General features: G+C 46.5%; 1 protein-coding gene across 2 annotated transcripts in view; it reads left to right on the top strand.

Annotated features, from left to right (window-relative positions):
* Window positions 1-12,109, top strand: part of slc16a4 (solute carrier family 16 member 4) — a 93,577-nt gene that overhangs the window by 38,078 nt on the left and 43,390 nt on the right. For both annotated transcript variants that reach the window (XM_033042259.1, XM_033042260.1), the window contains exons 2-3: window positions 6,112-6,265; window positions 8,132-8,282. In XM_033042259.1, the coding sequence (XP_032898150.1) occupies window positions 8,178-8,282 (105 nt within the window). In that variant the 5' untranslated portion in view covers window positions 6,112-6,265; window positions 8,132-8,177. The remainder of the gene's footprint in view (window positions 1-6,111; window positions 6,266-8,131; window positions 8,283-12,109) is intronic.

The following is a 12,109-nucleotide window of genomic DNA, read 5'->3' as shown; positions in this document are numbered from 1 at the left end:
TCCATAGATGCTGCCTCAAGCCCTGTCCCACTGTGCGAGTTCACCCAAGAGCTCTCCCAAGTTTAAAATCTCTGTGTAGCATCTCTGTCCCTATCTTCAAATTCCCACTTTGAAATAAAATACGACTTTCGACTTAAAAATTTCGCAGCATGATCGCGATTAGTCAATTCCCACACATTTTCAATCATCGTTCGATTCGGTGTAATATTCACACCTGGTTGATGTAGTTTTTTTGAAAGATACAGTACATTACAATAAATAGTTTCAAGCATACCCGGCACTAAACGCACGAACATTAAGGTGGTTACTGATGTTGCAAACGGTTATAAATTAATATAATTTCAAAGTGAAATAGGAGATTTCAGTGGAAAGAATATTTAACCAGAATATGAGGTCGCTGCAAAATGCTCACTTAAAACAATACGCTGTCAACTCAGGATTGTTTCTTCGCCCTCTGACAGGTGTTTCAATCTAACCTCGTAGCTTGTGGTTAATCGATTCATAGAATTTTCATTCCTAGTCCGTATCGAACTTCTCCAAATGCAAACGCTTCAAGTTACGCTTCTTGTGTGGTGATAAGGGGGGGGGGGTGCTACGATAAAATAAATGCAAAAATAATTTACATTTATGTAGCGATCCGGCTGGGAGGGGGGGGGGGGCTTTCACAGCGTGTGGGTAGTCTGTCCAGGGGTAAAGTTGCAGGGAGGGCAGGAGCGTTGAGAAGGAGGGGGTCAGCCGGGGATCATCCAGCTCAAGAGCAGGTCAGCGGGCGATGGATAACAGGACCACGGGCGGTGGTGCTTACTCCATATGTCAGGGCGAGTAACCTCAATTGATCCCTTGTTCGCGCTGACACAGGATTAAGCTCCACCGCCTGCTGTGATGTTATCCATCACCCGCTGACCCACTCCGCTCTATGATCTTTGCTCTTGAGCTGGTCCCCTCACTGTTCAGACGGAGAGCACTGCCAGAGATGAGCAGGCCGGCAGAAGGTGCTGAGATGGCAGTCAGTTCGGCTGTCCGGTGATGGCGGCCGCTCGTAGCCACGCAAGCTGCTTCTTTCCCCGGCCACAATGCAGTGGCTCTGCACCCGGAGCGCCGCGGCAGCGGTGAGTGAGTGGGTTACTGGCATGAACCCCGACCCCCTCCTTCTCAACGCTCCTGCCCTCCCCGCAACTTTACCCCTGGTAGGAGTGAAAGGAACTCTCCCCCCAATTGGTCTCATGATAAGTTGAACTAGTATTGTCATTCAATAAGATGACAACTGATTCAACTTGTCCCGGTGTGCTCCCGTTTTTCCCACCATCTTTCCACCTGCTGTCACCCTCCACCCCCCACCCTTTCAGTAATTCAGAAAGAAGGAGACTTGGAAACCGTGGGAAAATTGAATTGTTACTTTATTTAGACCTGTTAGTTTGACTTCAGTGGTGGGCAAATTAATGGAAAAGATACTTAGAGATAATATATATAAGCATCTGGATAAACAGGGTCTGATTAGGAACAGTCAACATGGATTTGTGCCTGGAAGGTCATGTTTGGCTAATCTTCTTGAATTTTTTGAAGAGGTTACTAGGGAAATTGACGAGGGTAAAGCAGTGGATGTTGTCTATATGGACTTTAGTAAGGCCTTTGACAAGGTTCCTCATGGAAGGTTGGTTAAGAAGGTTAAACTGTTGGGTATAAATGCAGGAATAGCAAGATGGATTCAGCAGTGGCTGAATGGGAGAAGCCAGAGGGTAATGGTGGATGGCTGTTTGTCGGGTTGGAGGCAGGTGACTAGTGGGGTGCCTCAGGGATATGTGTTGGGTCCTTTGTTGTTTGTCATGTACATCAATGATCTGGATGAAGGGGTGGTAAATTGGATTAGTAAGTATGCAGATGATACCAAGATAATGAAGAGGATAATGAAGAGGATTTCTAAAGTCTACAGAGTGATTTAGGCCATTTGGAAAAATGGGCTGAAAGATGGCAGATGGAGTTTAATGCTGATAAATGTGAGGTGTTACACCTTGGCAGGACAAATCAAAATAGGACGTACATGATAAATGGTAGGGAATTGAAGAATACAGTTGAACAGAGGGATCTGGGAATAACCGTGCATAGTTCCTTGAAGGTGGAATCTCATATAGATAGGGTGGTAAAGAAAGCTTTTGGTATGCTAGCCTTTATAAATCAGAGCATTGAGTATAGAAGCTGGGATGTAATGTTAAAATTGTACAAGGCATTGGTGAGACCAAATCTGGAGTATGGTGTACAATTTTTGTCACCCAATTATAGGAAGGATGTCAACAAAATAGAGAGAGTACAGAGGAGATTTACTAGAATGTTGCCTGGGTTTCAACAACTAAGTTACAGAGATAGGTTGAATAAGTTAGGTCTTTATTCTCTGGAGCGCAGAAGGTTAAGGGGGGACTTGATAGAGGTCTTTAAAATGATGAGAGGGATAGACAGAGTTGATGTGATCAAGCTTTTCCCTTTGAGAATAGGGAAGATTCAAACAAGAGGACATGACTTCAGAATTAAGGGACAGAAGTTTAGGGGTAACATGAGGGGGAACTTCTTTACTCAGAGAGTGGTAGCGGTGTGGAATGAGCTTCCAGTGGAAGTGGTGACGGCAGGTTCGTTGGTATCATTTAAAAATAAATTGGATAGGCATATGGATGAGAAGGGAATGGAGGGTTATGGTATGAGTGCAGGCAGGTGGGACTAAGGGAAAAAAATTGTTCGGCACGGACTTGTAGGGCCGAGATGGCCTGTTTCCGTGCTGTAATTGTTATATGGTTATATGTTTATATTTTTAAAAATATTTATTTTTATTTTATTTTACAGAGAGAACAATCTGCGCATGCGCGGTTTAAGATTTTTTTTAAAAAGCCGACTGACTATCATATTACTCACGACACGTGACTCATTTATAATTATTTATTTATATTTCTATGAAAATTTTTCACAATTGGGCCCCGCACCTCCTTAGGCCGGCCCTGTTTATACCAAGCCAATTAACTTACAAACCGGTATGTCTTTGGAATGTGGGAGAAAACCGAAGATCTCTGAGAAAACCCACGCAGTGCGCGCTGAGAACGTACAAACTGTGTATAGACAGCACCTGTAGTCAAGATCGATCCCATGTCTCTGGCAGCAACCCTACTGCTGCACCACCATGCTGCCCAAGCATCCATAAAAACATGTCGCTTTGCACACTCTTCTGCAGGGTGAGGTGGTGCACAGCTGGATGTAGCAACATCTGTGTGATAGTGAATGGCATCTCCTCCCGCGGGGACATGGTGCTACCTGCTGCTGCTGCTGCAGCTGTAACTAATGTCAGAGCTCCGTCCATTGAAGATGAGCATGTCCTCGTGTCTAATCTATACTCACTCACGTCATACCGGGTCCTCTCCCTACACCCCTTCCGATTTACGAGCGGTAAGTGTCACCTGGACATGGAGAAAGTGAACGATCATGGTCGTTCTACCCAGGGTAGAGGATTCTAAAACTAGAGCGCATCGGCTTAAGGTGAGAGGGGAGAGATTTAAGTTCTAGGACTTTAATCCTGATGAACTGAAATGACAAATGCACAAATGTAATGCCATGGGCTGAGAAACGGGTAAGAAAGGAGAAGTGAAAAATGAATGTTCACATCCTTTACCGTCATAGCATGGAAGCAGACCCTTGGGTCAGCCTTGTCAATGCTGACTCAGTTGGATATTCAGCTAGTCTCATTCTCCTGCATCTGGCCCATTGGCCTCTAAACCCGGCCCATCCACATATTGGTCTAAATGTCTTTCAAAAGTCATCATTATATTTGCTTCTATAGCTTCTGCAAATGATTCCAGATACGGAGCACCCACTGAGCAAAGGTTGTCCCCGAGATCCCTCTCATCTTAGAGCCTATGCTCTCGTTTTAGAACCCTCTACCCTGGGGAAAATGACCGTGAGTGTTCACTTTATTTGGCTGGGCAGATACAGGAAGACTTTAACATTGATAAAGATACGTTATCTCCTGATTTCACACCACAGGTTGAGAAGCTGATTCTGTTAGTAATGGAGGGGAGAGCACAGAGGGTGGGTGCATCAAGGGGTGTGTGGCCTGCACTTAGGACAAATGGTGAGGATGAAGGAGGTGCTAGCTTGTTGGCGGGTGAGTTCGTGGATGACCCAGACAGCTTTCAGACTGTACAGGGAAAGACTTGATCAACATAGAAAATAGGTGCAGGAGGAGGCCACTCGGCCCTTCGATAAGTCTGCTGAAGAGCTTTGGTTCCATGCTCATGGAGAATGGAAAGGATAGGGTGGGTTGTCCACACATTGGAGCCTCTCCCTTGCCCCGTGGTGGCCTAGTCTACGTGTAACCCTAACCCAGCCATGGCGCATCGACGTAGAAACAAAGAACTGCAGGTGCTGCTTTATATCAGGTGCTGCTTTATATATTAAGAGAGACACAAAGTGCTGGAGCAACTCAGCAGGTCATGCAGTATCTCTAGAGAAAAAAGATGAGCAATGTTTTGGGTTGGGACCCTCGTAAGGCCAACTTCTGACAGAGAAACAACGTTTGGCCAATATTGCGACAAAGGAGAGGGAGCAGTAGCTCAGGTTCAGTGAAGCCTCAGATACCATTCAATGTGCGTTTATATACAGCTTTCCAAAGATGGCCTCTTACACTATGGGTACACTTGGTCACTGTGGATCCAAGTGCTCTGGTGTCATCTATTCCATATAGCCGGCTGTTGCCCATTTGGGAATAAGTGTCCAAGAAGACGTATTCCATGATTGCTCACCAATTATGCAGGACATGTTTGACTGGAGAGCAACAGTGTAATTGACTGCACATGTTGTTCAGATGTATCAGGAGACATCTTGGAGCATTGTGCCACATTCCCTCACCGGCAATTTCACCCAGGGAAAGATTCTCCGAACCCTCTACAATGCCTCTGATCACCATTTTAATAGTTTGATGTTTCTGTGAAAGGAACAGCTTAAAAATAAAGACCATAAAATAATGGAGGAATGGAAATAGTTGGCGTGAACTTTCAAAATCCCGTATCTACAAGATGGGCCAAATAACAGTTCACATATTGCAACATGAGTGCAGTGTGTGAACAATCCAATATCAGTGTTTGAAAACTATTCCCTATTTTTGTTCAAACAGTTTTAATATCAATTGTCAAAGCATATCATAAAAATCTGCCAATAGATTAAAAACTGATGTACATTTCCTCAGGGTAGTTTGAGTAATATTTGTCCCATTGCTGAAACTTTGTAGGGTGACAAAACTAACAGAGTCTGTCCTTCGCAGCTGCAACCTAGGTTCCATCCCGATCTTGGCTGCTGTCAGTGCGGAGTTTGCACGCTCGCTCTGTTTCATCCCAAATCCCAAAGACACGCGAGTCCCCAGGTTGATTGACTTTAGTTCAGTTTAGAGATCCAGCGCGGAAATGGGCCCTTCGACCCATCGAGTCTGCGCTGACCAGCGATGACCGTACACTAACACTATCCTACACAATGGGGGACAATTCACCTACGAACTTGTACATCTTTGGAATGTGGGAGGAAACCGGAGCACCTGGAGAAACTAGTCACTGGGAGAACTAACAAACGACATACGGACAGCACTTATAGTCGGGATCGAACCTGGTCTCTGGTGCTGTAAGGCAGCAACTCTGCACTGTGCTGCCCCTAACTTAGAGACGTCTCTAAGTTGCCCCAAGCGCGCAGACGAGTCGAGAGTCAAGAGTGTTTCATTGTCATGTGAGCGGTAGAATCTGGGCTGTAGATGGGATGCAGGGTTAGTGTAAAAGGATTCAAAAGGGAACTGCAGATGCTGGAATATCGAAGGTACACAAAATTGCTGGGGAAACTCAGCGGGTGCAGCAGCATCTATGGAGCGAAGGAAATAGGCGACGTTTCGGGCCGAAACCCTTCTTCAGACAGTGTAAAAGGATGTTTGATGATCAGTTTGAGCTTGGCAGCCCAGTGTGGACTCTCATGACCCCAAGACTTTACATTGAGGTCAAAATATCGCCTTTTTCTGTTGTGTCCCAGGAGTGTAGACTCCACTTCAAACACTCCCTCATTTTCAAAGTACTAAAGCATTTTGTATTGTCTCCACTGAAGGTTCGAAGTGCCTGGAGATGGAATGTCTCGCCCAACCTAAAGTCTGATGAAGAGTGTATCATCTGAACAATGAAAAATAATGAGTAGACGGGCAGCAAAGCGAGCCACCCTCACTAAACGCCTCACGTATCTAGCCTTGACAGGAGAGCAGCAGGTGAGTCCATTCTAAAAGCGGTGTGCCTCTTACAGCAGGGGAACAAAGACCAGGATAATCACCCCAAACCTTGAGTAAAATGGCCAAGTTGCTCAGAGAACATCTGACCAGCGAGATCTCGCCTTTTAGCAAAGCAGATCATAGAAACATAGGACATAGAAAAATAGATGCAGGAGTAGGCCATTCAGCCCTTCGAGCCAACATGCCATTCAATGTGATCATGGCTGATCATCTAAAATCAGTACCCCGTTCCTGCTTTTTTCCCAAATCCCATGATTCCTTTAGCCCTAAGACCTAAATCTAACTCTCTCTTGAAACTATCACTCGGGTAAACTCAGGAGTTCTGAAAATGACAGAGAGACGGACAAACGGTTGCAAAAGGGTCTACCTTTGCAAGACACTCCTGAAGGCAGGCACGGGTTATTGATTGGGGATGGCCTCCTCCTGCACCTATTTTCTATGTTTCTAACATCTGGACCCCGCACACCTGCTAAATCCTTGCAGCATCGCCTGGTTTAATGCCAGCCTCATCAGAGTTTGTTGTTTCAGAGAAGTTGATTTAACCACTCAGGGTGGCCCCCCCATGAGCAAACCCCTCCCTGGGTTGTATCAACTGACAGTCAGGAACATGGGTTGATTACTGTACCACTGAGTGGCTCACCAGCGTCCCACGCCAAGGTGGAAGACTGGCTTCTTCCATTGATTGGACTCAGTCAAAATCAAAATATTATTTTATATTATTGGATTAGAAAAGTCTAGATATTTTGCTGTCATCTGGAGTCCATCCTAGTTACCACCCAATCATTTATATTCCCCAAACCTCCTCCAAACCCTTCCATTTGATTGTGTTTCTTTATCCCTCCCCTCCCCTCCCCCTCCCCTTCCCTCACCTCCCCTCCCCTTGCCCCTCCCTCACCTCCCCTCCCCCTGCCCCTCCCCTGCCCCTCCCTCACCTCCCATCCCCCTGACCCTCCCCCTGACCCTCCCCTCACCTCTCCTGCCCCTCCCCTCACCTCTCCTGCCCCTCCCTCACCTCTCCTGCCCCTCCCTCACCTCGCCTCCCGTCCCATGCCCACAGACGTCTCTTTCCACGGGTTGGTCCCGAATGATGCATCCTGTCCACCCTGTCCACCCTGGAGTGATCAAGGATAGTCGAGCCACTTTGATGTCCTTGCCAGACGATGTGTTTATCAACCTGAACATTATTTGCATAGAAAGAAGCTCCACTCCACTCCAGCCAGTCACATACCTGCTCTTTAGGGTTTTGAGAAATGGGACAGGGTTTGTGAATGTGTGTGAATCGTCCCTGTGTAGTGAAGACACTCATGATGAACTTCATGCCGTGAGATGCCCCTGATTGGAAACTAGTCGATGGAGCTGGATTATAATACTGCACACACTTGGATTCCATTTGACACCTTTAGACTTTAGAGATACAGTGTGGACACAGGCCCTTTGGTCCCCCGAGTCAGCGACTACCAGTGATCACCCCGTACACTAACACTATCAGACACACATGGGACAATTTACGATTTTTACTGAAGCCAATTAACCTACAAACCCGCACGTCTTCAGAGTGTGGAAGGAAACTGAAGCACGCGGAGAAAACCCACGCAGTCACAGTTAGAACATGCAAACTCCTTACAGACAGCACCCATAGTCAGGATTGAACCTGAGTCTCTGGCGCTGAAAGGCAGCAAGTCTACCACTGCATTATTGTGCCACCCATAAAGGATAAATGATTGGTCCAGTGAACAATGAATTTGGTGAAAGACAGGTCCCACACCAGCCGATTCTGTGTGTTTGAATCCTGATATTTGGTGTTATTTTGCATAGAATCAGAAGTCCTCTGTTGATTCATTGCAGAGGGCCGGAGAAGCTGCAGTTTGTTCTGGGCATCTGTCGAGGGAACATGGAAAAGGCAAGGGAGGCGAAGGGTGAGGATCAGAGGGAGAGGAGATACGTCAGCCCACCGGACGGAGGCTGGGGCTGGATGATTGTAGCCCACTTCTTTCTGGTAAGAAAGCCAGTTCCATCCACTCTATAACACTGTTCGAGTTTGGTTTATTATTGTCATGTGAACTAAGGTACAGTGAAAAACGATTTCTTTGCAGACTATCCAGTCCACAAGAGGTCTAGGTGATTACAATCAAACCTTCATGGAGGAAGTGGTTTCTTGTGTTAGGATCTGATATTTAGTTTAGTTTATTCACACAGTGGAAACAGGCCCTTCAGCCCACCAAGTCCATGCTGACCATAAATCACCATTCACACTAGTTCTATGTTATCCCACTTTCTCATCCACTCCCTACACACTAGGGGGCAATTAGTCCATACACCCACACATGTGGGAGTGTTAACCTATTTCTCAAAGCTTAAGTTAATCATGGCCTTCTTTGGAAGACTAATCACCCCTCTTGCCACACTTTGTGGCTTTATCCCATCTGGTTTTGGGCTGTGCTAATAGTACTTTCAGTCAGAGAATTTACTAATCTGTGCCACAAGTGATTTGGCCTCCTGGTAACAGGAAGAGAATTTTCATTAACTCGTTGGTCATATGACCTCAAAAAGGGATTATCTTTTTCTAAATCAAATTCCTAAGTGTTTCTGAATCACCATTTAGGCCAAATTGGGTCAGAGACAAATTGTAAATATATTTCAAATTGGTTGTCAAGTAATTGGAGAATTAGAGATAGATGTCAAAGGGAGATGTTGAGGCAGGTACAATAACAACATTTAAAATACATTTGGACAGGAACATGGATATGAATGGTTTAGAGGGATGTGTGCCAAATGGGGGCAAGTATTAGATAGGACATCTTGGATGAGTTGGGCTGAATAGCCTGTGACTCTCCTCGATGACTGTATGGAAGAGGCTGGAGAAATGACCATTGTGCTCAGACATGGGAAAGCAGATAGGAGTGTTCAAAATGATGCAGTGTTTATAGAATAAAGAAAGCAGCTGATCCCAGCCACAGAGAGATCCATTTTCTATAAGGAGATATTTAATGTAAATTGGCAAAATAATTAGAAATAAAGTGAGCTGGTATGAACTGGAATGCATCGCCTGTGGGGCTGTGAACAGAGACTGTACTTGTACTCAAAGCTAATTGGATACATATTTAGGTGACAGTGTTTGGGGGCCATGGGGGCTTGGCCGTGCCAGAGCGCTGCATGCCATTTAAACTGCTGGATTGCTTGAGGCAGTAAGGAGTGCTTCTTCACAAGCTTCCCACACCTGTGTGTCAGCCACTCTCAGCTTCTTGTACACTTGTTCACTCTCCGCTCACTCCCTCACGAGTACACGTGCCTCTGTTTGCTTGCACACTCCGTGCAGTCCCTCCTTAGTGCTGGACATTGTGCTCACACCTGCCCTCATTCCAGATCCCTCTCTCACCACTGATCCCTCACCCTAGCTCCTAGACACCCAGCTCTCCCAGGTTTCTCCCTGACTATCACACTCTGCTCACACTTACCTGTGTTCTCTCACTGACATCTTCAGCTCATGCCTGTCTACACCCTCTCACAGGTGACTCTGACCACCCTCTGTCTGGGTTCTCCCTCAGTTACATTCTGATTCTACTGTCTGTGTCTGTACCCTCTCTAGCATAGCGCCCCGTCTGCATGCTCACACTGCGACACCATGGCAGCATCATCCCTCCCTGTGCCAACACCATCCCTCAGTAACACCTCCCCACACCAACTGCTACTTCCTTATAAGCTCCACAAGTATTTTGAACCGCGATGAAGAATTGTCCAGACACTGGTACGCTGCCCTCTGGCTCGAGCCACATTGTAAGCGCTGGGGAACTGTGTGTCAGGATGGTTCAAAGTGTTTCTAATTGACAGGTTGAGGCGATGTTTTAATGTGGGTGGGAAGCAATAACAACATTAATCTGCAGGACCGGCACATTCTCATTCACCACGCAATACCAGGTATTGACTCAAAGGGCACGGTCTCCATGGCAACGTCTTTGCCAAGTCCACCCTTCCTTGGGGTGAGTTGGCAGCCATTGTGAGCTCCGTGCAACACTGTTGTCACGAGCAGCAGTGAGGTTCCTTCCACACCACTCGTGTAGCTGTGCCCTGCCTCTGCAGACCAGAGGGCAACGTGTTGGATGGTTACATTCACACTGGGGTACAAGGGCAGGACTCTCTCTCTCGACAGCCACGACACTCCCATTCCTCACAGCCCCGGGAAACAGACGGAATTTCCACCAAAGTTTTATCCCATCAAAGGAAAGGAAACTTCCAAATTTAGCTTCGAGGCTCTGGAAGAAATATGTGGTTGTAGTGTATGCTTCGTAGTGACTGTAGTGTATGCTTCGTAGTGACTGTAGTGTATGCTTCGTAGTGACTGGCAAGTACTGCAAAACTGCAGGCTTTTTTAAAATCAAAACTTTTTGCAAGTTTTCGTGCAAGTTATTTACAAACCTATGAACTGCTAAAACATCAACCTATGACCAGTACCATCAAAACATTAGCCTAACATCAACTCCAAAACAGCTAAGCATCAGATTACTGCGTTACCATCCTGACCCAGGGATATGGGCCAAACGCAGGCAGGTAGGACTAGTGTAGATGGGGTAAGATGGGCTGAAGGGCCTGTTTCTGTGCTGTGTGACTCTTATGACTAAATGCGCTGGGATGCCATGAAGCTTTTAAGGGCACTTTACCAAAACGAAGCTTCTGTCTTTATCTGCTGCTTAGACCTCATGCACATCTCCCATCACGTCCATTCTGGATGGTCTCTGACCAACTCCCAGCCTCGGATACCCATAAAATTACCCAATATTTATCTGTCTTAATTTTCCCCAAATCCCACACATCCACCATCTGGGGTTTGCTTCTCATGCAGTGACTATAACGTTCCCTTTGTGTCCACATCCCTCCAAGACCTGCTCCAGCCTCCACATCGCTGGAACCTCAGCTCCAGTCACGCATGCGGCTGGACTTTAATCCCTGACCACTGGCTATTGTGCCTTCAGTTGCCAAGGCCTTAAGCTCTTTAATTCCCTCCAGAAACACTTCCGTCTCTTTACTTTTCTTCTTTAAGGGGCTCCTTAAAGCCACTTTTCTTTACCGCCATCGATCCCGCCCTGCAGATTGCTGTCTAACTCTCTGATAATGACTACAGAGGTCCTACTTGTTAAATATTACAACTTCAAGCTTTGGAGCAAAACACCAAGACTCGAGCTCACTTTTAATAGACAGATGCCGATCGTGCCAAATGAGTGCGGCCATGAATATAATAAACCTTCTTCCTGTGGCTCGTGACTTTGCCACAGCGGCGGAACGTTAAGATGTGGGATCGGAAAGAATTCCAGGTATTGAGGGGGGAAGGAGGCTGCCTCGAACCTGGGCCAATCAGTGGTTTAGTGCTGAGATCTCCCGTTGACTCTGAGCTTTGTGATCCTTGCTCTGGCTCGCACTAAAACCACTGGAGTCTGCAAAGCGAGCGAGTGGCCTGTTAGAAATTATATCCAGACCAAAGGCGTCCCGAGATGCATGTGACTAAGTGTGACACATGTTTCCAAGCGTATCCCAGCTGCTGGTGTCGAAAGCTAGCCGGAGTCACGGTGTGTTCTCACTCTGTTCCTCTTCACCGCCCCCCCCCCCCCAGGCTTTACGGTCAAGATATGACTATTAATTTATTTGAGATAGACTCAAAATGCTGGAGTTACTCAGCAGTTTAGGCACCATCTCTGGTGGGGTGGGGGGGGGGGGGGGGTGGGGGGTAATCATTAATTAATTGTTTTGGTCTATTATGTCAAAGAGTAGTGTGTTTAAGCTGCTGCAGGTAATAGCCCTGTCCCACTATACGAGTTCATTCCACGAGTTCTC

The sequence above is a fragment of the Amblyraja radiata genome, chromosome 24 (assembly GCF_010909765.2).
Source record: "Amblyraja radiata isolate CabotCenter1 chromosome 24, sAmbRad1.1.pri, whole genome shotgun sequence".
Lineage (NCBI taxonomy): Eukaryota > Metazoa > Chordata > Chondrichthyes > Rajiformes > Rajidae > Amblyraja > Amblyraja radiata.
This window is presented reverse-complemented; position numbering and strand designations above follow the sequence as displayed.